At 49.3% G+C, this 27,063-nt stretch overlaps 1 protein-coding gene across 2 annotated transcripts in view; it reads left to right on the top strand.

Moving 5' to 3' along the window:
* PLEKHH1 (pleckstrin homology, MyTH4 and FERM domain containing H1) overlaps positions 1-27,063 on the top strand; it is a 47,686-nt gene that overhangs the window by 2,726 nt on the left and 17,897 nt on the right. For both annotated transcript variants that reach the window (XM_027569044.2, XM_027569045.2), the window contains exons 2-8: positions 4,896-5,054; positions 17,494-17,556; positions 18,411-18,560; positions 20,806-20,889; positions 22,342-22,423; positions 22,519-23,279; positions 26,452-26,530. In XM_027569044.2, the coding sequence (XP_027424845.2) occupies positions 4,929-5,054; positions 17,494-17,556; positions 18,411-18,560; positions 20,806-20,889; positions 22,342-22,423; positions 22,519-23,279; positions 26,452-26,530 (1,345 nt within the window). In that variant the 5' untranslated portion in view covers positions 4,896-4,928. The remainder of the gene's footprint in view (positions 1-4,895; positions 5,055-17,493; positions 17,557-18,410; positions 18,561-20,805; positions 20,890-22,341; positions 22,424-22,518; positions 23,280-26,451; positions 26,531-27,063) is intronic.

The raw sequence follows: 27,063 nt of genomic DNA, 5'->3' as shown, positions 1-27,063 counted from the left end.
AATTTCAAAAGGGTGCTGGGGCTCAGAGAGGTTAAGCAAATGGTTTAAGGTCACAAGATTAACTAGTGCCGGAGCCAGTACTCAAACCCAGGCTTGTTTGGTGCCAGAAGGGGGGGATCTTAAGTACTGTACTCTGCTGTTTCTCTTTACTGGTTTTGCTCTCAAAGGACCCTGTTCCTGATTGTCCTAGTTCCTTCTGGTATTTGGATCCCTAAAGGCTGGAACATGCTCACCTTTTCCTGTCTCTTCCAACATTGTGACATGTGCTGCTCAGCACCCAAGAGTAAAACACATATCATATTGTTGGCTTGGTCAGATGACAAGGTGCGGGCGGAGGGAGCTATGCCCCTCTGTCTACTTCCCCCTCCCCCAGCTCCGTCCTCCGAAAGGGGGCACAAAGCTCTTCCTTTCCCACAGTTGGGCAGGTGGTCAGCCTAGTCTAGCAGTGTTAGAAGACGGTGGTAGCCCATCATTAGCAAGTGGGAATCACAAGAGGTGCTCACGCTCAGGGAGTGAACCATAGTGAGGTGGCACAGGAGAGCCCAGTGGAAACTGGTACCCAGAACAGAGTCCCTGTTACCTTGGGAAGCCTCCTGCAGTGACCTCTGACCTCTTCCTTTTGGGGTCTTGTATTGGCTGGTCATCTTTGCAGGGAAGTTCCAGGATATACAGACTATAGACCTGAGCCTTGCAAGCCATGGGATCTTTATTCATCTTTATGTCCCCATCCTTGCACAGAGGAATCACATCACAAAAGTTGGTTGAATTAAATTTAATCTCAGCATCTTGTCAATTTCTGGTCAGATTCCCTACACTTGTCAAAGCCATCCCAGGTCAAGTCTGTGTTTCCTCCAATACAGGCCCAGAGTCTGAAGTCACCTACTATCACCCATCCTGCAAGGCAGCCCCTGGCTCTGAGACATACTCCACCGCCCTCCTTGGCTGTCAGTCCAGGATGCTGGAGGACTTAGGAAGTTCCAAAGCAGGGCCTCAGGCCATGCAGTCATTTGTCACCTGCTGAGCAGTTTAGCGTGCTGGGCACGAGTAGGAATCAAGAGAAGTGGGTTTCCCACGAGTGGCATGAGTTGATCTTGTAGCTGGAGGGGAGGGCCTGTGGGGACTTTCTGTACTATTCTCCCTACTTCTTGTGTGTATTTGAAACTTTCCAGAATAAAAAAATGAACAGTTGTACTGGGTTTTGTCACTTCTCTCATTTCCCCATCTGTTTTGCCATTAATGTTCTGTGTTAGGCTAGCCAGGTAGCACGAGACTCTGCCACCACCACCGCAGCATCTGCATGGAAAGAGGATGTTCTGTATGTTGGGAGATCGGGATTCTTGGCCCAGCTCTGATACTACTTAGCTCAGTGTCTCAAGTCACAGATGTGATGGGTTTTCTCATCTGTTCGTTGTGAATAATATCACTTGTCCTACGTCTCAGGGATATGGGGAGGATAAGGGGAGAAATCACGCCTTCACCGTGCTTTGGAAAGTTAAAAACCATTCCATAAATTCTTTTCCGCTCATCTTTGCACATCTTTACGGGAGGTACAAGTGTGAGGTGACTTAGCAGGTGAAACTCAATTTACTGGGATTTTGCCTTAACATCTCATGTTTTATAGCTGCTGCGGCAACCACCTGCTTCTGTTGGAAGAGCCTCTGGGCCATGTGCTTGGCAGCAGGCACCTTACTCGAGTTCCCTTTCTCATGCCCGGAGCTCTTCTCATGTCTCACATGCTGAGACAAGCCTAGCACAGGTCCAGCCCCCTCACTACATTCCCAGGGCAAGGGAGAGACTTCAGCAGAGCACTTGATCTGTTCAACAGTGTGATGTCATAAGATGCTTTATTGGGAAAGGACTCCCTGCAATCTGGGTATAATTTCAGATATCAGGGCTCGGCAGAGGCCACTGATGTGTTTTATTTCCAGGGCTCCTGGAGATTTTGATGATTTGGTTTTCCACTGTCCTCATGGAATTGGAGCTGCAGCTTTGACAGTCAATAAGAGGGAATTAATATTCACCAAACTCTCTTAATGCCACACAGGATTAAGTTTCCCCTGCCCCTTGGTTTTGCTTGGGTGTTTTTAAACGCTAATTCTTAGCCCGGAACTAGGTTGCAAGACTTCCAGGTCCTACTTTCAGATCTGCCCCCCCCCTTTTTTTTTTCCTATGAGGAAAAGCAAAATCCCTTTAAAAGATAAAGCAAATCAAACACAATGAAGCCTCCTGGCCTTCTCTGGAGGCCCCACAAAGTTCTGTTTTGTCTTTTCAGCTGTGATCTTAGCTCAGAGAAGGTCATGTTTTGTTTTTGTCTTTTGTCTTCCTGCCCGTTCCAGTCGGTCCCAGTCTTGAGGTGGGGATTGCTGGGAGGTCACAATGTCCGGATTGTTCAGGATGACAGTCCCGGGAGAGCAGGGCTGAGGTCACATGTCCAGAGTTCTGAGCTGCCCAGAACCCGAAGACTTAGACACCAGATCCGTCAGTGTTTTATGGTGGGGCTTTCTGTACAGGTCTACTGACCCTGTTTTTTAAATGAAAAGTCAGGACACATGATAAACGTCTGTGCTTATGGAGGTTATGGTGTCAGAATGTTTGAGACCAGGATGCCCTGGAAGATCTTGAATATAGGTTCACCTTAGTGCCAAGGATCCTGAAAGTTCCCGTAAAATATTTCTCTTATTCTTAACAATCCAGCTCACTCTTTGTAAAATCAGAATTCTTTCCATTTTCTGGATGGGTAAAGAGCACAGTCGCTCAGAGCAGGGACTTTGGAACAAGAATCCCAGCCCCATTACGTACTAGCTCTAGTACTCTCTGCGTAGCCTCTCAGTTCCTCGGTGTCGTCGTGCGAGAGTGTGGACAATGCCTGCACCTTGTCTTATGTATTGTCATGAGGATTAAAGAGGCCACACATGCCTGGCATACAGTAAGAACCCAATAAATGATAGCTATTTGTGGTATAGTGGAAAGATACTTATAAAGGTCAAATGTGAGGTGGTTAACCTATGGAGGACAGGCTCACTGGTCACCACGGTAGCATCAGCAACAGTGCAGGAGGTGGCTGGGTTTTCTGAGGCCATGTGGCTCCTGAAGAAGAGAAAAGGGATTAAAAAAAAAAACAAATTTTTATCTCAGAAAATTCTAGGCATTTATTCAAGTAGAGAAACTAGTATAAAGAACTCCCAGGTGCCCATCACCTAACATTTAAAACTTACCAGTAATTTGATAAATCTTACTTCATGTATTTCTTCCCCACACCACTGCTAGCCCCCTACCGTAAAATGTTTTAAAGCATATATTCCAGACGTTCTATCATTTCACCTGTAAGTCATATGTATCTCTGACCGATCACTTTGTAAAAATATTATCAACCTAAAAAATTAAAAGTCATTCCTTAAAAATCACCTAATACTAGAGTAATTATATGTCATGGTTTGGGACAGACCAAATTTATGTTTGTTGCCAAGTGTCATTATTGTTAGCAGGGGGTTAGGGGGGCATTTAAAAAGTCCTGGTGACGGATGTGTCTTCCAGCCCATCTTTCCTCTGTGTTCACTCTGCTGTGTCCTCTCTTTGTTTCTGCATTTTCTCATCCCCAACCTAGTTTGTCTTCCCTAAAATTTGTCCAGGAGACATCTGGGTCCATTTCCCTGACTGGGCATATTATAGGTGTCTACTTGATTTGTTCTGAATTTGTATGATTGTTTCCCAGAGACGTGTGGCATTCTCCAGAGGCTACAGCAGAATGTCTACCAACGTTTTGTTTGCATTTTAAAAATTAGAGTGAGAATCTGTTCCAAAAGAGGATGATTCGATGACAACTGACAGAATACCAACTAAATAGAAAATTGTCGAGGAAAATCAAAGCATCACATTTTCATTCCATTTTTTCTCATCAAAAACCTATATAAGTGGGGGCACCTGGCTGACTCAATCGGTGGAGCATGTGACTATTGATCTCAGGGTCTCAAGTTCAAGCCCCACGTTGGGCGTGGAGCGTACTTGGAAGGGAGGGAGAAAGGAAGAAGGAGAGGAAGGAAGGAAGGAAGGAAGGATGGAAGGATTGATAGATTACTAAATAAATAAATAAAATCTATATAGGTGTAGTAGAATCAGTACTAAACGGGAAGCCACGGTTCTGCCTCCAGTTACCTATGTGATCTCAAATGAATCTGTCACTCACTTTAAGCCTCCCCTAAACATCCATCATCCCCCCCCTTACCCTGCCCCATAACCTACCCCATTTCCCTGCTCTCATTTATCTGCATATTGATTAGCAATTGGGAGTACATGGTAATTTTGCAATTAGACTTTCCTAAGAGTTCCTTGGAAAACTCAAAGATCAAGGGATCTCTTTTATTTACCTTGGCATCTCCGGTGCCTATAACAGTGTCTGGCATATAAATGTTTTTTGAATGGATACATATGTGTTAAATGGATAATTGAATGAAAAACAAATGAGGCCCTACTTTCTACTGCTATAAAAATGAGACTAGGGGGACGCCTGGGTGGCTCAGTCGGTTAAGCATCTGCCTTCAGGTCAAGTCATGATCCCAAGGTGTTGGGATCAAGTCCCGCATCAGGCTTCCTGCTCAGCAGGGAGCCTGCTTCTCCCTCTGCCTGCCGCCCTCCCTGTTTGTGCTCACTCTCTGTTTCTTTCTCTGTGACAAATAAATAAATAAAATCTTTTTTAAAAAAATGAGACTAGGTTCTCCTTACAGTTTTTCAGATTTTGTGATTCCCTGAGTTTTCTCAGCTAGCTTACAATGGAACGGGACACACTGAGCTAAGAAAAGTGGCCGTGGCAATGACTCACTCACCTCCCCTGGCCCTATTTTCTCCGCCCTCCTCCTCACACACTTACTGCTCTTCTCTCCCTGTGTGCTGCTTCCCAGGCATCCCTGGAATAGCCAGAAGTTGACTCCAACATGGCGGAACTCAAGGTGGAGACCCATGCCGGCGTGGACTGGCAGAAGCGCTGCCTGGCCCTGGAAACCCAGCTCTTCCGGTTCCGCCTGCAGGCCAGCAAGATCAGGGAGCTGCTGGCTGACAAGGTGAGGCCTGGGGAGCTAACCAACTTCCCTGCAGAGGTCAATGTCAGACAGGGCCAGAGTGAGAGAGGGAAGGTGAACTTTCTGCTGCTGTTTTTTTTTTTGGGGGGGGGTATTAATTTTTAATCCAAGTATATTTGACCTATAACATTATATAATTTAAGGTATACCACACATTAATTTGATGCATTTATATATTATAATATAGTTGCCTTTGTAGTGATAATTAGCACTTCTATCCCATTACGTAGTTGTCATTTTTTTTTTCAAGATTTTATATATTTATTTGACAGATAGAAACATAGCAAGAGAGGGAACACAAGCAGGGGGAGTGGGAGAGGGAGAAGCAGGCTTCCCGCAGAGCAGGGAGCCCGATGCGGGGCTCAATCCCAGGGCCCCGGGACCATGACCCGAGCTGAAGGCAGACGCTTAACGACTGAGCTACCTAGGCGCCCCTCGCAGTTGTCATTTCTTTTTAGTGGTTGGAATAATGAAGTTCCTGTTTCCTAGCAAATTTGATAATTATAATGCAGCGTTATCGTCTATATTCACCATACGGTGTATTAGATCCTTAGGGCTTATTTACTACTCATTGCAGGAAGGTGAACTTTTAATAAGATACTTTCCACACATGCAAAATGAAACCCAGAGTGTTTTTTTTTATTTTTAAGTCCAAAATCAAAGCAGCTTACTAAGCTGTCATCCTGCATTCTTTCCTGCTCCAGAGAAATGATAGAAACCTTCTTGGTCCTCCGTTACCTCTTGGGTCAACTGTAGCTGCAGTGGGGTTTCTATTATTCCCTTAATATTTCTTTTTCAGTGTGGGGAAGGAAGATGTTTTAGGGGAGAAGAGGGGAAATCCCCACCCTGCTGTCACCGTCTATTAAGTATAGGAGCCTATGGAAGGCAACCTGGTTTCCTGATGATAAGGACACAGGTTTTGGAGCCGACTAGCTCTACCACTTACTGGCTGTGTGACCCTGGCGAGTCCCCTCACCTCTAAGGCAGGTGCACAAATGTCTGCCTTTCAGTTATTTTGAGAATTATGTCAGGTCACATATATAAAGGTTCTGGCATGGAATAGGTCTTAAATGGGAATGATTATTATCTTGATAGGCTTGGATGGGCTGGTCTGCGAAACTGACCACCATTTGTAATGTTTCTCTGGGAAGATGCATTCTAAACAGCTGACTTTCAGAAGCATTTTTGAAGCATAACCTATCTGGAGAGTAGAGACCTATACTAAATATATATATATCATTTGAATCAACTCTTTTCTTTCTAGTTTTGTTTACATCATCCATCTGCTTACCCAACCCTTCTTTCATAGGACAAAAGTAAAATACAGTCCACTCCTCTCCAAGTAATGTGAAAGTCTGGTTAGTAAAGCCTGAAGAAATGGCCTGTTTTATTGATAGCCCCACAACCTAGAGTCTAGGAAGACAAGTTATTGGCATTACCTCTGCATTTCTACTGCCGAGTTCAGGCCCTGGACCAGCCTGAACTAGAACTTGTGAACTTTGGGTCTGTTGGCATTGCTGTCTCCTAGTTCAGGCTTTGCAAAACAGAGACCGGCAGGGTTCCTGTGGCTGTGGTTCAGGTACTAAGAGAAAGGGCAGAATTAGGCTACCTCAGGAAAAGGAAAGCAGGCCTTAGATAGTGGTTCTCAAAGGGTGGTCCTGGGGCCACCCATGCCAGAAACCTGGAGTACTTATTAAGCATGTACATTCCTGGGCCCCACCCCAGTCCTCCTGGTCCAAGTCTCTTGGGGGTGCCACTCATAATCTGCATATTTAACAGGCTCCCAGAAATTAGTTTTGTACACTGTAAAGTTTGAGAACCTTGCCTTAGGATATGTTACTGGGGGAGGGGTGGGAGGGAAGGAAGGATAAGTAAGGGTCTTCCAGCATGTTTTAAAAGACATCTCAGAGGAAAGTGACTTCTGTTCCTAGTGATCAGAGACACAAAATAACCTTTAAAAAAAAAGACCTCTATGAAACACCTAGAAATACTGGATTAAATATTTAAAATATCCTTCTCAGTGCAGAGCCATGCACTGAAGAAAATAGGAGGAGTCCTCGGGGTAAAACGAAGAGGAAAAACCTAAGTGGTACTCAACTCAAGCAGCTCAGTGGGACGGGCTGTGTGACTGGCCTCTCTGTAGTGATGAGAGGTTTGAGTTTTAATCTGTGGAGACAGAGATGAGGTCTGGCCCATTGGAAGCTGGAGCTGAAACTGAAACTTTCCTGTAAAGTCAGGACTATCAAAGTACTTTACCGTGAATAAAAAGGTAGACGAGGAAAAGAAAATCATCTACCAACACAGGGAGATGACAGAACAGCTTCTCATGCTTAGCCAAGGCTCTGGGCAGAAAAAACAAAGGAAAGCCAAGAAAAGTACTCCCTAAGAGTCTGATGATGGTATTGGTTTAGCATTAGAATTTATACTATTTGTGTGGTTCGGGAACCCTAAGTTGTGGGCCAGTGATACCTCTCAGAGACCTTGTAGGAATAGACATAGAACCTCTCTGGAGAAATAAGATCTCAACCCAGATCACATGGAATCCTCACATTATCCCATAGTAAACCCATAGTAAAGATGAATATATGATCCAAAATGACTAAATGCTTGAGAGAATGATCTGTCCTGAGTTAGAGTCCACATACACAACTAGATCCCACAAGAACTTCAAATAACTGTTGGCAAGACACCGTAAAATAAATGAGTTCAAAATTATTGAAGAGGTAATGAAGTAATTGAACATGTGAGACAAGAACAAGACACTATTCAAAAAGATCAGGTAGACTGGAAAAAGAACCAAATAGAACTGCTAGAAGCAAAACATGTCTTCATTGAAATTAAATGTTCAACAGATAGATTAAACATCGGATGAGGCACCATCGAGACGAGCTTAATGAGTGGAAAGATGGAAGATGGGCCTGGGGAAACCGTCCCCTTTGCAGCACAGAGAGAGAAAGGCCCAGAGGCTGAGACGTGGACACTAGGATGACAAGATCCTATAAGGTCCGCGAAGTGGAGGACAGGATGAAGGAGAGACATTACTCAGAGAAACGGTTTAAAAATTCCCAAACTTCATGAAAGTTGGGAAGCCTCACATTTGCGAAGCAGAGTGAATCTAGGCAGTATACATTTCTTGAAAAATCTGTGCTGACCGTATGAGCTAGATTATGGTTTGGCTGCCATAAGAAAGAACCCAAACACACAATGGCTTAAAACCGGCAGTTGTTTATTTCCTTCTCACGTAACCTCCCAGACATGAGCGGTGTGTCGTCCTAGCGTGATGGCAGCTGCGTGGTTGAAGAGGGCTCCCGTGATGGCCACATTCACCCTTCCCTTTACCCGTATGACCCGGCGGTTCCATTCATTGCTTCTTCTCATATCCCATTGACCAAAACTTATTCTCGCGGTTGTTCCCAGCTGCAGGGAAGATTGGAAAGTGTGGTCTTTATTCTGGATAACGATGTGCTCGGTTAAAAGTTGGAGGCTTTGATTTGTGTGAGAGAGAAGGAGAGAACAGATACTGGGGAACAAGTAGCAGTCTTAAGCCTGGAATTTAAGTCTAGAATAATGATAATAAATAGAAATAGAGTATGTAACTTTCAGATCAGTAGAGTAGGGAAATGGAATAAAATCTATGAAATCTAGACCAGGAAGAAAAACAAGAATATTAAAAAAAAAAAAAAAAAAGGAGTAAATAGAAGGCACAAAATGCAATGGTAGAAATAAATCCAAATGTATCAGTCACAGGAGACATACATAAAAATGTCTTGTCACATACAAGAATGTAGCATTGCTATATGAAAAATTGGAAATATCCTAAATGTTTATCAACAGGGAAGTGGATAAACATGCTGACTGTATTTGGACAATGGAATACTACATTGCAGGTAAAAATGAATCGGGTGAGCTACATGTATAAATCTCAAACACCATGGGCGCCTGGGTGGCTCAGTTGGTTAAGCGACTGCCTTCGGCTCAGGTCATGATCCTGGAGTCCCGGGGTCGAGTCCCGCGTCAGGCTCCCTGCTCGGCGGGGAGTCTGCTTCTCCCTCTGACCCTCCCCCATCTTGTGTTCTCTCTCTCTTAAAAAAAAAAAATTCAAAAAATCTCAAACACCAGCGCTGAACAAAAAAGATCAGGACGACATATAGAGAACAATATGGTTTATATAAAGTTTAAAACCTACAGGACGGTCCATCTGTCGATTAGGGGTATAAGCAAATGAGGTAAAATGTAAACACAACCAAGTGTGGGGTAGATGCTAGAAGTGAAATTGTGGAGTAGACTGGGGCCTCCGCCTCTTTAGTGGCCCATTTCTTAAAAGATGTCGGAAGCAGAGAGGACAGAAATTAAGATTTGGTAAAGCTCACTGGTGGGTACATGTTTTAAGATATTCTCTATGTGTTTTCTGAAATATTTCATAATAAAAAGTGTCTTAAAGTGCCTTCCTCCCCTATTTCCCAGGGTCCTTAAACACATCAATAAATACACCTCCTCTCTCCACAGCCTCTTGGGTCTAAGTAGGTTGAACTTTTGTAGGATCGGCCCTGTCTTCTCTTCCAGCCTGCCTTTGATTGCCATGTAGCTGGAATGCCCTCCCATAAAAAGGTTGGGTGCTCAGAGTGTGACTTGGGTAATGAAAGGGGAAGCCAAAAAAAAAGGGGGGGAAGCATGTAGACGTAGGGCAGAATAGACTGGGGTGCAGAGGGAAGAGGGGAGAGAATGAAATCTTGACTAGGGATCACAGGCTTGGAAGAATTAAGGAAGCGTACCAGGACATTAGCCCAACATAGACCTCTTGGCAGGAAACTTTAAAAGCCATAAACACCATGTTGCTCAATGTCAGGGCTGCTCCTGTCACCTGCAATCATCCCCAAACCCACAGGACAGGTTCAGCAGTTCACTTAGAGATTTTCCCCAGTACATGAAGGTGAGTTTCAGATCACGGGAAGAGATGACTCAGGTTTCTCAGGAGAGCTCATGCTGGGGCCAAGCCCAGGTCCTGTCTCTGTTGCTGCTCCTAGAGCTTACTAGTTAATCATCACCAGTACCCTCCTACACCGGGTGAGCCAGGTCAGCTGGGTCCCTCTGAGCAGCCCTGTCGCTCGGCCGCTGGCCCGTGCGGATTGCACCATCCAGATGACTGATGGCCACTCACTCACTGCTGGCTGTGTTGCAGGGCCGGCCAAGCCTGGGTGCTTCCCAGGGGAACGGCCCTTCCTGGGATCAGATACTACCCATGGGCTTCGCAGGCTTGGAAACATGCCCTTCCTCCTTCCGCACCCGACAGCCTGCTCCTATCCACCTCCCTCTTGCAGAACTGCCATTCTAGGCACGGAATGATCTGTGCTAAAAAGCAGATTTTTCTAAAAGAAAAGATGTCAAGGTTACCACATAATCCCTTGCCTAAGGGGAGGGAGGGGTGGGGAGAGGAAACAGTATTAGACCTTTTTCTGCTGGTTCACCTCACCAGGCCTGGTGTGCCGTTGCCATGGACACCCAGACTGTGGAGCCAGGTGAATTGTGGGTGCACTTTCTGTCCAGGACAGGAGTTGAGGGAATGGCTGATGCCGTAGAGTTCACATCTTGCTCTGCTTCCTGGGAGCCGTCCCCCCCCCCCAACCCCCACCCCCACCCCCAGCCGGCTCTCTTCTTTGCTGTGCTGAAGAAGTCACAAAGGCTGTTCAGATCAATTCAAAACTTGATACTGTTCTAGGAGGCTCTATAGATGGTATGAAAGTCCCTTGGATTTTTTTTCATTCTTGCTAAACTTGTGCTTCAGTTATCCCATCAGGAAAGTGGGAGTGTAGTAACTGTCCGCAGATGAGCTCTCCACAGTAGGAATGACCATGATGAATACATGGCATCAGTATTAGAACTAATTTTATTTATTTACTCTCTATCTGCTTCCAAAAGGGATTTGAGTGGATTTATTGAAAAGAAGAAGTAATGTAATGAAACATCCCTCATTTTTTAGCTTGAATATTTTTCACCGAAGCAGCTTTTTCCCAAGACCCATTCCAGTAGGACTGTGTGCATTTCCTCTTTTCTGGAAATTTCTTACTAGTTCTACAAAGCAAGATTTTGAAATGCAATAACTCAGTTTTACATTTATATACCAAAAATGTGTAGTTCAAGACTTTTTTTTTTTTTTTGAACACATAAATGGTTCAGTTCAGGCCCCTTAAACAAAAGAACAATGACTGTCGCTCCTCCCCCCTCAGACCATGCAGTGTACAGAGGCGGTGGTTCTCTGTAGGCATCAGCTTCTCAGCATATGGATAGAACACAGAGGCCAGAAAAACATATCCTTACATACCTCAGAATTTACAAAAAGGCCTGGTACTGGGAAAGGAGACTACAAGGGCTGTCAGGACTAGTTGGAAATATGTTGAAGTCTGCATACAGTCATCACAGAATTGGCCTTGGCTGACAGATACAGTTTGCTTTGGGAGCAGATACCTTCTAGAACTTTTATTCACTGTGTATGATCCTCTGTGTGTATGTGTAGAGGGAGGGAGAGGGAGAGGCTTTTTATACTCCTAGCTACCTATTTTTAATAGGGTCCACTGTAGTATTTTTCTGGAACCTTAGTATTGATAGAGCTCTGTAACCCTGTGAAGCCATTCGAGGAGCTCTGTGCTGATACGGGCTTGGCCCCACAATGTATCCCAGAAGCTTTGCTCTGCTTTGCATCCTGTGGCCAGGCTAGTGTTTTTCAGAGAGTGGTCTGTGGGCCTCCCACATCAGGATCACCTGAGATTTTTCTTTCCAAGCACATTCGTGGGTCCGTGCCTCAGGCTTGCTAATTAAAACCCTCTGTGGGCAAGGCCCAGGAATCTGCCTTGAGTAAGCTCCATGTGGGGCCTTACACCCCTGACAGTGAGATCTACAGGCACAAACTCTGTCCATGGCCTTGCCTCAGCCTCATTCAGCTGTCCTTCTAGTGGATATCTTAAGCCCAGTGTGCCCCAGAGGAGCAGGGGAACCCACAGAGAAGACTCGGAGCCCTTTCTCTCCTGCCTTTTCTGTAGTCAGGCACCAGGGCAGCCCCACGGTGCTGTTGTATTTTAAATATTTGGGACTAAACATAGGATTTGAATTTAAACAAAAGATCTAGTAAACAAGGAAAAAGTCAAAAGCCACCGTCTTTAAGAACGGAGTTAGAACCATGTAATAGCTAAAACTGGGGGTTGCTACTCAGACGCTTGCAGGTAACTTACATAAGTGAGACAGGTGGGTTCTGGAAAGGATTCAAGGGAACGTGCTGGAGCTAGGGGAGGAAGCCAGTTATTGCCGTGAGAAAGTGGAACCCTAGCATGTCCAGATCTTCTGAGTTTTCAAGGGAAGCTGGAAACCAGGGATTGTGTGTGGAATCTCAGTTTTTACGTGACACGTGAGAGTTGGATGTGAGAGGCGCAGTGGCTAACAGCGCAGTAGACTCTGGAGCCAGCCCTCCTGAGTGGGAACCCTGGCTCTGCCTCTTAGCCAAGGGGCCTGTTAGCGACGTGACCCAACCCCTGCGCATCAGTTTCCTGACCTACACAGCAGCACTAATAGTAGTACGTGCTCCTTCCCATTGGGATGAAGATTAAATGAGTCGACATGTGTCAAGTGCTTAAGCCAGTGCCAGACACACAGCCAGTGGCCTCGTTTAGTTCTGTCTGTGTCAGCTAAATGCCCCCAACACGGTGGGTCATACAAGACGCTCTGTAGGCGAGAGTTGGCAGCCTCAGGCTTGAAGCCATTCTTGCTCTAGGTGGATCATAAGTGGGACAGCCATATAATTTATCATCTAACCCAGGACACTCCGGAGGGAGAAAAGAAGGCTCAGTTGGTAATTATTGTGGGACAACAGGGGAACACCAGAATGTCCGAGGGAAACTGGTCTCCCTGGTCCTCCGTGTCATCTCTATGAAAACCAACAAGGAACTTACTGTCAGCTTCTCCATAAGAGCCGTGTTGTGTACCTGAGCTCTACGCAAGGCACCTCGTGTGAATCTTCCCGGCAGCCCTAGGCGGTGGAGACCCATTATCTTCTTTTCCTGGTGAGGACACTGAGGCACAGCAGTTAAGGAACCTACCGAAGGCCACACAGTGGCAGAGCCAGTCAGGTTCAAGCCTTAGTGCTTCCCTGTACCAGAGCAGTGGTAGGAATGTGGAGCCCCCTTTTCCAAGGACGGCTGAGCCCCAGCAGTTGCAGCCCTCGGCTCAGGCCACCGCTCCGCTCGTGGGACTGTGCCGGGAGCGCACGGGAGGGCCCACTGCAGCTGCTGCCCTGGGGCTGCCATTTCACAGCATGGTGAGCGTAACAAGGAGCTGTGCACGCGGGGATTAAGCATTAGGTTGGCGCCAAGCACACGTCGTCAGGTCGCTTGTGGCCAGTGCCAGGGCCCCTGATTTATGAGTCTCGTGTGCCGGTCACAGCTGGTGAGAGTGGATCCGCCTCAGAGCCACCTGCCTGAACCCAACACCTCCTTGGCTGGTGCATCACCCCAGGCCCACGTACTAAAAGGACAGCTGAGGACACGGCCCTAGGGAACCCGCTGAGAGGAGAAATAGAACCCAGATGAGGGGTGGCCCCGTATGCAAGTGTAAAGGACAGTCTGCCATCGTGAAAAGTATTGATCCTGACATTAAATGAAGTTCGAAAACTCTAAAAATGACATTCCAGCGCAGACACACCTGGAGTACTCCCAGGGCAGTGGAGAAAATGCACGTTCGTGAAAACAGAGGGGAAGATGGTGTTAAAAATACTCTTTTCAAACAAGGATGGCAGGACGTTGGTAAATGTTGGACAGTAGTGATGGATACGTGGATGGTCATTAGACTCTTCGCAAAAACGTTCCAGATGTTTCAAATGTTTTCAGTGTTCAGAAATTAGTTTTAGAGGAAAAACAAATACTCCAGCATAAAGGTGAATACAAAATGCTTTGAGTTTTGAGTGTCCCTGCCGGGCAGGTAAGAACAGCTAGAGAGTCGGCAGCAATACGGGGACCTAGCGGCTGCCAGCCCAGGCTGGGAGGAGACCCCAGGCTCTGGAAGGTGCCTTCTGTTCCATTTGCTTTAGTGATAGCGTACTTTATTATTTTTTTAAATTAGCATATAATGTATTATTAGTTTCAGAGGTACAGGTCTGTGATTCATCAGTCTTATATCATACCCAGTGCTCATTACAACATATACCCTCCCCGGTGTCCATCACCCAGTTACCCCATCCCTCTACCCCGCTCCCCTCCAGCAACCCTCAGTTTGTTTCCTGAGATTAAGAGTCTCTTATGGTTTGTCTCCCTTTCTGATTTCATCTTGTTTTATTTTTTCCTCTCTTCCCCTATGATCCTCTGCCTTGTTTTTTAAATTCCACATATGACTGAGATCATATGATAATTGTCTTTCTCTGATTGACTTATTTCACGTAGCATAATACCATGTAGTTCCATCCATGTCATTGCAAACGGCAAGATTTCATTTTTTGATGGCTGCAGAATATTCCTGTGTGTGTGTGTGTGTGTGTGTGTGTGTGTGTGTGTGTGTGTGTGTACCACACCTTCTTTATCCATTCATCTGTCAATGACATCTGGGCTCTTTCCATAGTTTGACTATTGTGGACACTGTTGGATAGGGTACTTTAAAGGGATGTCTAGTAGTAAAATCTCAAGGAGAAAAAATGCTCACTGTGTTGTCAATAACAGAGTGATTTCCGGCCCTGAGCAATGTCATTGACTGCTCTTGACCCAAGTAGAAATGCCCAGCTGGGCGGTAAGACTCAAATACAATTCTCTTCTTCACTCTGGTTTCTCCATCCATAAAATAGGAAGACAAGTTTCTCTATCAAAGGAGTTTGAAAATATCAGACAGTTGTTACAGAAGGTTATGAATATGAGTGATCATTTCCTATGGAAATCCCATGTCTTCTGAGCTACAGAGCAGATGTTGGATCTGAATGGCCCAGCTGAAGGATAATCTAGGGAAACCTGTCAGGAATCCAAAGCCTCCCTATTCAATATTTCATTGTATTTTTATTTATTTTATTTTATTTTTTTAAGTAAACTCTATACCCAGCATGGGCCTCAAAACTCATGATCCCACGATCAAGAGTCAGATGCTATCCCGACTGAACCAGCCAGGTCCCCCCATTGTATTCTTTAAAAAATTAAATGCTTCCGGGGCGCCTGGGTGGTGCCGTTGGTTAAGCACACAACTCTTGGTTTCGGCTAAGGTCATGTTGTCAGGGTCGGGAGACGAAGCCCCACGCTGGGCTCTGCGCTGAGCGAGGGGTGTGTTTGAGCTTCTCTCTCTCTCTGCCCTGCTCGTGATCCCTCTCTCTTTCTCTCAAATAAATACATCTTATTAAAAAAATGTAAATGCTCCCAGCAACTGTATTAGAGATGTTTCTAAGGTGGGCCAAAACTTCAACTCTGGCTAGCTTAAGCAAATGGAATTAATTTGGAGGATCCTGGGCCAACTCATGGAACTGGAAGAATGACCTAACAACCATGACTTGGTGAAGTTTATGCATGATCTCCCATGCAGCCCCCTGGTTCTTGTCTCTGGTCTCGATCCCAGATGTCAGATTCCTGGGGACAGAGAACCTGATTGGCCCAGTCAGGTCTGGTGCCTAAGGGGGATGTGTTATATAGTACTAACCTGGCCACTGAGGGCCACCGCTATGTGTCATCCTACACCCCCCCCCCCCAACTAAGTAGAATTCTTGTTGCTCTGGGCAGCTACCCCTATAACCGTAATATCAGCTATGCTATGCTGCCTCTTCCCTGTAGCTGTTTGAAGGTCAGGGGATTCCTGTAACACAGGCTCCAGGATGGTTTGATTTGGGGAAGGCCATCTGGCTTTAACTGATGCCTGTGTCCGGCTGGCACCAAACCACCCTCGGCAGGCTTGGGTCGAGAGGTTCGATCATGATAATGAAACCCGGGAGAGGAAGGAAAGAAGAGCTGCAGGCACCCTTGGCCTGAGCACATGAATGTCCCTCAGCAGTGGTCCTGTACACTGGGAGCCCCACAGGCCTTTCTGTCCCATGGGCTGTAAATCTTGAGTTTTACTTGGGATCCTCAGATCCTTTCGTAGGGAATGTGTGCTGAAAGCATCTGCATCTCCCCAGCCCCAAGAAGAAGGAAAAACGTGGGTGAGGAAAGGCTGCCCCAGGTTCTTGAACATGAACTCTTCCTGGGGAACCCTCCTTTCACAACCCAGCACCGGGCTGGGGCGCTCTTTCTCCTGCATCCTCGAATCAAGAAGGGGAGGCAGAATTGCAGTTGAGCAGATGAGAGATTGGGAAAGAGAAGGGATTCATTGCTCCGTTCCCTGGTAAGTATCAAGCCAGGGTCCAGGCCAAAGAGAGAAGGTTGAGTAGCTGGAGAAAAGGCCAGATCTGCAGGGATGAGGTGGGCGAGGCCAGACTGGAGCTGGGAAGGTGAGACCCGTCCAGCCTCACGGAGGACGAGGCTAGGCTAGTATGCCTCTAGTGTATGTTTAATGCATACATGTTGCCTTGGGGCAAGGCAGGGTGGGGAGGGAAGCAGGTGAGTGCCTGGGCCATAGCACATGGAAGCAGGTGGCTCCTGACAGGAGAGTTGGATGTGTGACTGCTTCCGCAGAGCCTCGGTGTGATGATGTGCACGGGGCCCTGACCAGGGGAGGATGGGAGCTGCAATCCAGCCCGCACTCCTCACCGGGACCTTGTGAAGCTGCAGAAGTGTCGTGTGGGCTCGTGAGCATCCCCTTAGCCTTCAGCTTAGAGCTGGTCCCTGATGAGCCTCTGTGTGTAAGAACATTGGTCCCTTTGCTTGGCCAGTTGGCATAAAATTCCAGAATTGCCGAGCTCCTCAGGCCTGAATGACACATCTCTACTGGTAGCAAGACAGAATTTTTAAAAATGTGTGCTGAACCTCTCTGTTTAAAATTAAAGAAATCAAATAAGGTGATACCTGTTAATGCCATTTAGAGTCAGAGATGTCTGTGATAAGGGATAAATATTTGTCCCCAGCCAGTGAGCTGTCCTTGGGTGTGAAGGAACATTCTCTTACTGCTGACATGGCGGCTCATGTGGGAGTGTGTTTCATGCCAGGCACGTGGCGAGCAGTGGCAGGGCCCTGCCTGTGACCCGGTGCTGAGGAGGCTGAGGGCTGAGGGCAGCATTGACTCATGAAGAACGTCCCTGCTACCTGCCTAGGTACCCCATGCATGGGAGAGAGGACAGCAGCTCTAGGCTCACCTGCCCCCTAAATGGGATGAGGGAGAGTTGCCATGAAAATCTTTGCCCTGACACTCTTGAGCCACTTTGAGTCGAGCAGTTTAGGCTGGCCTGTGTGGAGCGCCTGCACAATTTGCTCACGTTGCCCTGAGGCCATGGTCGTAGTAGGGGCATGCCACCTACATTTGTCCTTTCTCTCTGGTTGAGCAGATGCAGGAGCTGGAGCAGAGGCTGCTGGAGGCAGAGCAGAGGGCCGAGAACGCGGAGACCCAGGTAACCGGGGCAGGGGATGGGCGGCACTGTGCAGCAGAAACAGCTGTTGGCCTTCCCTGATCCTTCCCAGGGACATACACAGACGTACTCATCACCCTCATCAGCTTCTCATGGGGACGTGGAAAACCAGCAGTCACGTGTCAGTTCTTCTGAACAAATTAGTTCAGGTGCACGGAGCTCTCTTTGGGCACAAAGGGGTCTTTGGGGAAGGGTTAGTGCGTGAGCAGGTGGCTGGATTAGTCCAAATAGGCCAAGTTATGCTAAGGTAACAGGTCTCAGCAGCTTATCCCATTCAGTTCTCAGTCGTGGTGCCTCTCCATTGAGGGTTAGCTGGGGATTCTGCTTCCCACAATGGAGCTCTCCATCTTCTGCCTGGACCCTCTGGAACAGGCAGCCTCCTTGGTTGCCATGGCAGGGAGAGAGCTCTTAAATACCTCAGCCCAGAAATGATGAGGCCCTCCACTCGGACCCATTGACTGGAGTGAAGTCCATGGCCATCTAGCTACGAGGGGACGGGGGCAGAGCGAGAAGCATGGGGACATTCAGTGAGCAGCAGATATCTCTGCCACAGCGAGGTTGAAGCAGTTTCCCTCCGGGCTGTTTGTCCTGCCCAGCTTGCCCTGTTGGGGCCCCCAGAGTGAGATGGCCTAGTACCCGACCGTTTCTTCCTTGTCAAGTCCTTAGTTTGCCCAGATGAGGCTTGATAGATGGTCATGGAATTAATTGACTCCACCTGTTCTGGGTGAGGGCTCTGCCTGGGAATCGTGGGCTGGGGCATCAGGAAGGGTCCCAGGGCGGGTTAGTGGCCATTTCACACACACGTGCCAACCCTGTGTGGCGATGGTACTTTTAAGGTGGGTGTGATGGAGGAGAAGGTGAAACTGTCCAATCTGAAGAATGTGGACTCAGCATGCAGCCTGCACCGGAAGTACCGAGAACTGCTGAAAGCCATGCAGGGCAAAGATGAGCTCATCGGCCAGCTGCAGGCACAGCTGGAGAAGCAGGTAAGGGCTGACATGCTCAGCACCATTGCCCCCTGCGACTGAACAGAGCCCCTCTGCTTGAGCCTGCAACTGTTCTTTCACATGGAGATTTAACTGTTAGAAGGTATGTTAGGAGCCAGGCAGGGGATGTAGTGAGAAGAGGACCGGGGAGGCAGACTGATCTGCGTTTGAATCCCCTCCCCCCCACGAGCACCTGCTGTTCTCTGACTGTGGGCAAGTGAGTCACGGATTCTCATTTACACAGCTGTAAGGTAAGGGTCATAATACACCCTGGGGCTGTCCAGAGAGTGAACTCAGGTAGTCTATGTATAGTATCAGACATGAGGTGGTGTTTGGTCAGGAGAGCCTGACCTCCTCCACCCTGGCCTTGGGCCCTGCCAGCGTAGTATTGGAGCGGCACGGAGCTGGACCGTGAGCCTCGGTCAGCTGGTTGGCCAGAGTTTCTCAGTGAACGCGAGTAGGCAGACACGTGGGTGCCCAGGAGAGGCCGTACCCAGCGTTCCAGCTTCGTTAGCCCCTTTGCTCCGTAGAGGGCACCTGAAACATCACTTTGCCAGTTCCCTGTGCCCGGCCTCCTCCCCTTTACAATCCCATTAACTTCACCCCGATGCTGTCCCTTCCCTCTGCCCTCGGCCTCACCTCCCCACTTATCCCCTGGCGCCCGAGCACCATCATTTCCCATAAACCACCTCACAGTGTGGCCAGATGACTTTTCATTTTCTGCACGTGAATTCGCCCTGAGGCGACAGCTGGCCCTAGGAGTATTTCCCCACCATCATGGGCAAACTTGGAATCATCCATCGGCATTCTCTGAACATACCCATCGTGCGATGTGCCTTGGCATGCTCTGGGGCACCCAGCCTGTGTTTCTGAAACATCATGGGAAAATACGATGTCCTCCCGTGATATCTCTCATCAGTTATTCATTGACTTTGGAGATACCTTTACCTCCTTTTTTCAGGGGTTCACGGAAGTGGCCGCATCTGGGGATTCATGGGCAAAATGATTCCTGCTAAAGCTTAGATCAGAAAAAAATCGTTTTCCAATAATAAAAGGTCAGCATGGAAAGAATGCTGTTCTGCAAGTCAGTAGACCTGGCTTTAGTTGCACCTGTGCTCCCCACCCTGACAGAGGCAAGTCACGTCACCCTCTGGGCCTCCGTTTCTGCATCCACAGACAGACGTATCAGACGAGGTCAGGGGTTGGCAGACTTGTTCGGTAAAGGGCCAGAGAGTACATACTTTCGGCTCTGCGGGCCGTGTGGCCTCTGTCGCAACTCTTCAGCTCTGCCGCTGCATCAGGAAAGTAGCCCTAGATGATACATGAGTAAATGCCTGGCTGTGGTCCAGTACAGCTTTATTTATAAAAAGAGGTGGGGTGGGGGAGAGGAACCAGGTAGGAGCCTGGATGGTGGCCAGTTTGCAAACCCCTTCAGCTGGTTGTCCTTAAGGTCCTTCCAGTATTCCCTGTGAACATTTCTTGTGTATCAAAGGACAGCATTCCACTTACATTTTTTTTATTTAGCCTAGCCCTGATTTGTGGACACTTAGGTTATGTCCAGTTGTGCGTTTTTGGCTTAATCAAATAATGTTGCAACTAATGATTCCTAACTAGTGGGTTTGTCAGGTCAGTGGTATATACATCTAAAACGTTGACAGATATTACCAAATTGCTGCCCCAAAAGGCTTTGCCAGTTTCTAGAAGAGGGGTTGTTGTCAACAGCCTTGACAATTTGGGATAATATCAAACTTTTAAATTGTGTTAGTCTGATAGAGGAAACGATGTCTGACTTTTATGCGCATTTTTAAAATTACAATTAGGTTGAACAGCTTTTCATGGGTTTCTTTCCCTTTATTTCTCTTTCTGTTGACTTCCTGTTCATGTTCTTTTTGCATGTATTTATTGGTTTGTTCATTTCAAATTAGCCGTCTTTATGTAAGTCCTCTGTGTTGTAAATCATCCCCCAGTTGGTCTTTTGATTTTAGGAGAACTTTTGTTTGTCATAGAGTAGTATCTAGTGGTGGTATAGATTCATTAGTCTTTTTCTTCATGGCTTGGGGGTATGTATCATGCTGAGGAAGGCTTTTCCCACTTTAAGAATATTTTTTTAAATTCATAAGTGAGTTTCTTTTTTTCCACCCACCCCCCTCCCAGTTGCTTGATATTCCTTCTCAGGGTTTCCCGCCTCCAGTCATTCACTCCACTGGTGACCACTCTGATGAACTAAGCCCTCCCTTTCTTGCAGAAGCAGATGAGAGCTGAAGAAGCAAAAGTTGTCCAGGAAAAAGCTGCAAAGATCAAAGAATGGGTGACCCTGAAGTTAGCGGAGGTGAGTGGAAAACTCATCTCAGGAAGCCTGGAGTGGACATGCGAGGGGGCGACCCTCTGTCCCCCAGCATTTTCCTTCCTCCTGTCTGCGGGGCCTTGACTGACCTTCCTTGTGTTAACCATCTGTCCTTCACTCAGCTTCAACAATGAGCCTCGTCGCTTCACTTTTCCCTTCCTCCTGTCGCCCGAGAGTCCCTGATCAGCTTTGTGTTCGGGGAGGCGCCCCGTCAGTCTCCCCCGAGAGAACACACACCCTGCACCCACCCTCTGCACTCGCCCTTTGTCTTCTGTGTTCTTCTCAACTGGTCTCCGTGGTGGTGGTCAAATACATGTGTTTTTTCCCCATTTTTACTGTACAGTTCAGTGGCATTAAGTACATTCACAATGTCGTGCAGCCACCACCACTGTTTCCAAAACTTTCGTCACCGCAGACAGCAGCTCTGTGCCCAGGACTCACTAAGTCCCCGATCTCCCGTCCCCTGGCCTCCGAGAGCTGCCGTCCTGTTTCCCCGTCTAGTTTTACGGCCTCACTTAGGAAAGCTTGGGGCTAGAAGCTGCCGTGCTATTAGCAACAAGAAACAAAAAGCAACCTCTTTCTAAACAAAAGGGGAGGGAATTGAAGTTTGGAAAAGAACAAACATCAACTTCTTTTCCTCTATCCCGACACAAGTGGTTCACGCCTGCACGGGGTATTGGCTCTTTTTGCCTCCCCGTCTCCTGTCACCTACTAGACTATGAGCTCTTGGGGTGCAGAGCTCATACCTGGTTTGTCTCCATATTTGCTGAAAGGTGCTCAAAAAAGTGGGTTGGATTTCCTTCAGAAGAAAATACTGCAACCATGCACAAGGGTGTCGTAGACAGTGTGTTGAGTTAAAGAAGCCAGACCCAGAAGTACGTACTGTATAATTCCATTGATACCAAAATGGGTACAACTGAGCCACTGTGTGCAGGGATGCATGCCTGGATGATAAAACCCGGAAAGCAAGGAAGTGAGTCTGGTACACTTAGAAGAGTGGTTGCCTTCTGGGGGAGGGAGAAGCATGTGACTGGGAAAGGGCGAGCCCGGGGTTGTCGGCAGTGCCGGCAAATTCCTATTTCTTGACCTGGGTGGTGGTCACATGAGCGTTCACTTCAGAGTCATTTGCCAAGCTCTTCGTTGATGTGGTATGCAGTTTCCTGGGTATGAATTCTAGTTCACAGTTAAAAAAAAATGGTATTTTAGAAAAGAAGGTGCCAGGGCTGCCAAATGGAATTCTATCCCAACCGAAACTGGTTAGCACAAAGGAAAGGGGGTAGGTCAGGGCTCCCTGGGAGGGTCAGCCCTGGATTGCCGGGGCACCAAGTGTTCTTTTTCAAAGATTTGCTCTTTAAAAAGGATTTTAATCTTGTTTTGAATTATATGCCTGAACCTGTCGGCTAAGTATTCTAAATCTTTATTTTCCTTTTTGCCCAGCTTGAGATGGAGAATCAGCACCTGAAGAGCAGTAATCAGCACCTGGTGGAGCAGGTGGGAGCCCTCCAAGATGCTCTAGAAGGTAAGCAGGACAGGCTGTGCGCGCGCGCACGTGTGTCAGGGTGTGCGCTGAATTGAGGGGACTCTCACTATGCCTGTTCTTCCCCCCAACCACAGCTCTTCAGATGGCACCTTCGGGGAAGCTGCTGGTGGCCGCCCAGGAAACCCCAGAGCAAGATTCTGCCCCTTCAGGGCCAGGGGCACAGCCAGTAGGGCAGGACAGTGGTCCCCAGGCCCGGGGTGCCCTGAAGGCCTCTCTGCCTGCACCTTCCCCAGGTGCTCTGCAGAGCAAGGACTCTGGTCCTAAAGCAGGAATTTCCCTGGAGGATTCTAGTTCCATCGTGGTCCATCCTGGGGAAATAGCAGAGGCCAAGACCCTTCCACCTCATCTGGGAAGGGAGGGCTCTCCCCGCCGGCTGTGCATGAAGCCTCGCACCCACAGACATGGTTCGGCTTCCTGGGGGGAGGGCCTGGTCACTGCTCAGGGAGGGACACTCCCTGGGACAAAGAACTCTGCCAGGGAAGGTAGCTCGGGCTGCAGCCTCACACTACCAAAGGTGCGGGTCTCCAGCAACCCCCAGGACAGCATCCAGTTTGTCAAGCGGCACCACAGCCAGCCCCAGGTGGGCCCTGGGCACTTCAACCACGTGGTGAGCATCGAGATTGGGACCCTCTCAGCCCTCCACCCCTTCAGCCTTCCTGAGACCAAGGCCCGAGCCGAGCTCCGGGAGGAAGCAGAGAACGTGGAGATGGAGGAGCCAGCCCCAGCGGGGAAGAAGGAGGAGAGAGAGAGCCCGAAGGCCCCCAGAGCTGAGCTGGAGGAAGTGGATTTGGGCAGCAAACCCCCCACACCCCCCCTGCACCGGTTTCCATCCTGGGTAAGAGGCACTTTGTTTGCTGGGCGAGGGGGCAGGGGGCAGAGCGGCTCAGGGAGCGCAGACTCACGCGGAGCGCGCCAGGAGGCTCTGGGCCGCGTGGCCGACTAGCCGGGACTTGGAGTGATTGCGCGGTGGCTGGCTCTCCTTTCGTGAGCATGCGCCACCTACCAAGCTGGGCGCTTGGTGCACATTTTCTCATCTAATCTTCTGGACTCTGAGGTGGTGCAGTGCGCTGGTATGGAGCCCAGGTCTCCGAATCAAACCACTGGGGTCGAACTGCTAATTGTGTGACCCTGAGCATGTTACTCCACCTGTGAGCCCCGGTTCCCCATCCGTGACGTAGGGATGACAGTATGTGATCGGGTCGTTGCGAGGATGGAGCGAGCGAGCAGGCAGGGAGTGCCTGCAGCCGTGGTTCACAGAATCAGAAAGGGCTGGCTGTCGTTACCTGCAAGCTTTCACATCCTTATTGTAATACTGGATGAAGGATGTGATGGCCGGTGGCACTGCCTCAGAATCAGGGGTCTGGGTGGGGACACCGAGGAAACAAGACCAGCCGTGCGTCAGTCTTTGCAGAGCCCGGTGATGGCTACGCGAGGTCATTCTTTAGTCTCTTCATTCCGCTTTTGTCTTTTTGGCATTTTCTGTGATAATGGGGGGTGGGTGGGCCTGGATAAGGCTGCACAGGTCAGTGTGGAGGCTGAGATGAGATTCGGGGTGTGGAACGTGTAGCTCAGGGCCCAGCATGAGCGCAGGACCCCGCGTCTGTGCGAGCCGAGAGGTGCTGTCCCCACAGACTTGCGTCCTTGCCGGCACTCATGGAGCAGCTCGTGAGGGGCCGGGCTTTCGAGGTGGGCCTCGCTGCCTCCAGACCCAGCTCTAACCTTCTGGCTGCACTGCCTCTTGGGGGACATCAGAGAGCAGATGTCCCTTCTTCCTCGTGCTCAGATCCCCGGATGCTGCTGTGGTGGGAGACGTCTGAGTGTCCGGCTTCTGGCAGCACAGGGAGTGGGGTCCTTGGGGGGCGTACTTCAGGGCGACACTGCCTTTCATTTTCCAGCAGCACCTTGCAGGGGCTCCATTTGCAATGCTGGCGGCCCAGGGAGCCTCAGCGCCGCAAGCGCATGGGCCACGTCCTTAGCAGTGCTTGCTGACCAGCCCTGATGGCCGTAAGGGGGCCCGATGGCTGGAGACACAGCCACGCCTGGGAGCGGGGCCGGGGGGGCAGGGAGGCCTAGCAGGTCTCCCCGGGCCAGTCTTCAGGCCTTATGCTGCTGCCCTGTCCCTGAAGCTCTGGGGTCATGGGAATGCCACATGAGATGCTGCCTTCCAGAGAACAAGGGTGAGGTGGAAGGCAGAGAAGGGCAGAGAAGGAGCAAAGGGGCAGGCGGGGCAGCAGTGGAGAGGATGTCGGCAAGGAGGGAAGGGCCAGGCCAGGCTGGACCACCGTCAGAACCATCCCTCTTCTCTTTCATTGTAACTACAAACGCTCTAGAATCCTAAGGCAGAGGTGGGCAGTGAGGGAGCATTCGGGTGAGGGATGTGACAGGAGGCCTCAGCAGGTGGTACCAGAGACAAGCGCGGCTCACTTCTGCCATTTGGCCAAAGTAGAGCCATCCACCATGATGCCTCCGAGGAGTTCTTGTTTTCTGCCTGTACGTGTTGAGTGTGGGTTGAGGGGAGGGGGAGAGAGACCCAGGGGAAAAGGGAGTGAATAAATACAGAAGATGCTTCGGACGACACTTTCCCTATGTGACATCGGCTGAGCCGTGGGGGTGAAGGTGTGAAGGGTGTTGGGTCTTCCCAGAGGCCCTCCCTGCTCTCATCTGGGGCCCGGGACCCAGCAATCGGCCATACCAGCTAAGGGGGAGTTGTCTCCTCTTCACAATCCTCATTGCAACTTGCTCCTAAAAAAACTCCGATAGGTGTCCACCCTCTCTTCTCAGGTGGGCCCATCTGAGGGGAAATCAAGACTGGGAATGGAGAGAAGTCAGAGGGAATCAGGTATACTGATCTGCCAGTTCAGAGCGTACAGAGCCCTTTTTCCGTTGATCCTCAAAGCAACCTTGTGAGTTGGGCAGTGGATAACTTTTGTGAAACACTCCCACATCTGTTTTACCTAAATCCCTCAGGCTCGCTTGCGTGTCCTCTGTGAAGTTAGAGGCCTGACCGTGGTGAATTCCATGATCGGCACTAGCAGGAGTAATCCCCTCCTGGGACCCCCCTTCCTCGCTGCTCCTCTCTCTCTTACCTCCCAGCATTCTGCTCAGCTCAGGGGAGGTCCCACCCAGCCCTCCTTCCCCCACGTACCCAGAGCTGCTGCTCCCCTCGGGGGGGCACCCCAGTAGCACCCCACAGCCCTTCCAGCCCCCACCCCCCAGCCCCACTGCCTCCCTCAGCCAGCCAGGCCCACCTGCCCTAGTCCTTTTGCGACTCCCCTGTCCCCTGAGGGGGTCTTTTTTCCCCCTTTACCTTGAGTGGAGAAAAGAGATGGGGAAAGTACCTGCGGGGCCTCTGGGTTGTTTGATCAAACCCATTAGAAAAGCTCCCTAGGCCTGTGGGCCTGCTTCAGACCCAGGAATCCCAAGGGGTCAGGGAGGAGTTGAGGATGGGGTTCCATCCATGTGTCTTCTACAGCAGGGTTCAGGGTCCTGGGTGAGCTTAGGCAGGCTTTGCCGGTTGGGCCTAACCATGAATGTCATGTTACTGTAGGTAAAAACTGTGTCCCAGTTTCCAAACAACAGGCTTACAAAAGGGCGTGCCCTTGCCACGGGGCTCCCACTTCCTCATTATCAGCACCCCAGCTTCGAGGGGTGAGAGCCTGAGACCCAGGGCTTCTAAAATGGGTACGATTCAGAGAAACAGGTCACTGACCCCGTCCTCTTGAACTTCCTTGCCCCAAGGGAAGGGTGGAGGCAAGCAAAGGAATGCCTATCTGTTGGATGCTGATTATGTTCCAGGTGTCAGATGTTCACTGACAGGTGAGCATGACCCCCACGTTAGCGCTGAGGAAAAGGAGGCTCAGATGGAACTTGCCTAGGATTACCCTACCAGTAATTGGCCAAGGCTGGATGTGGACCTGCGTCCACAGCCATCCTTTTCCCTCCACACTCAGGAGGGGCTGGGCTAGGCTCTGAGCTGGACTCTGACCCTCTGGGACCTTCCATTCCAGGAGAGCCGGATCTATGCTGTGGCCATGGCTGGCATGAGGCTCTCGGATGCATCTCCCAGAACTAATGCCACCTGCTGCGGTGAGTCCCAAGTGAGCCCCATGTGCCGGACAGGGTGGGCATGCAGGGAGAAGACTCTTAGCAACACCCAGGGCCAGTGTCACCCAGCACCCCGTTCTCTCCCCCAAACAGGTGAGGTTCAGTGAAATCACACAGCCCGGCTACCTAGGAGGGAAAAGGAAGCTGTGCATGTTTAGCTCATCATTTATAGGGTGGGCGTGGCCTTGAAGAGGATTGTAGCCAATTACAGAGCTGGAAGGGACCTTAGAGGCGGGGCCCTCCAGCTCAGCCTCCCACCTGCACTGGCTTCTCTTCTGTAGTGCCCAGTAGGGGTGGGGGGGAGAGCTCCCCAGTGGAGAGCTCCACAGTGCCTTGATTTAGATGAGCTCCCTGAAGGAACCGCTTCCCTACCCTCTGGCTCCTGAGTCAGCTGGCCAGCCACTGAATCCCCCGTGATGTGAGCTCCAGAGTCTCACGGTTCGTAATTCACCTTCACAAGAGTGGGACTGAAGAAGTCCCTGGCCCCCATCCTAAGGACAGCCACCCCACTTGTT

The sequence above is a fragment of the Zalophus californianus genome, chromosome 6 (assembly GCF_009762305.2).
Source record: "Zalophus californianus isolate mZalCal1 chromosome 6, mZalCal1.pri.v2, whole genome shotgun sequence".
Lineage (NCBI taxonomy): Eukaryota > Metazoa > Chordata > Mammalia > Carnivora > Otariidae > Zalophus > Zalophus californianus.
This window is presented reverse-complemented; position numbering and strand designations above follow the sequence as displayed.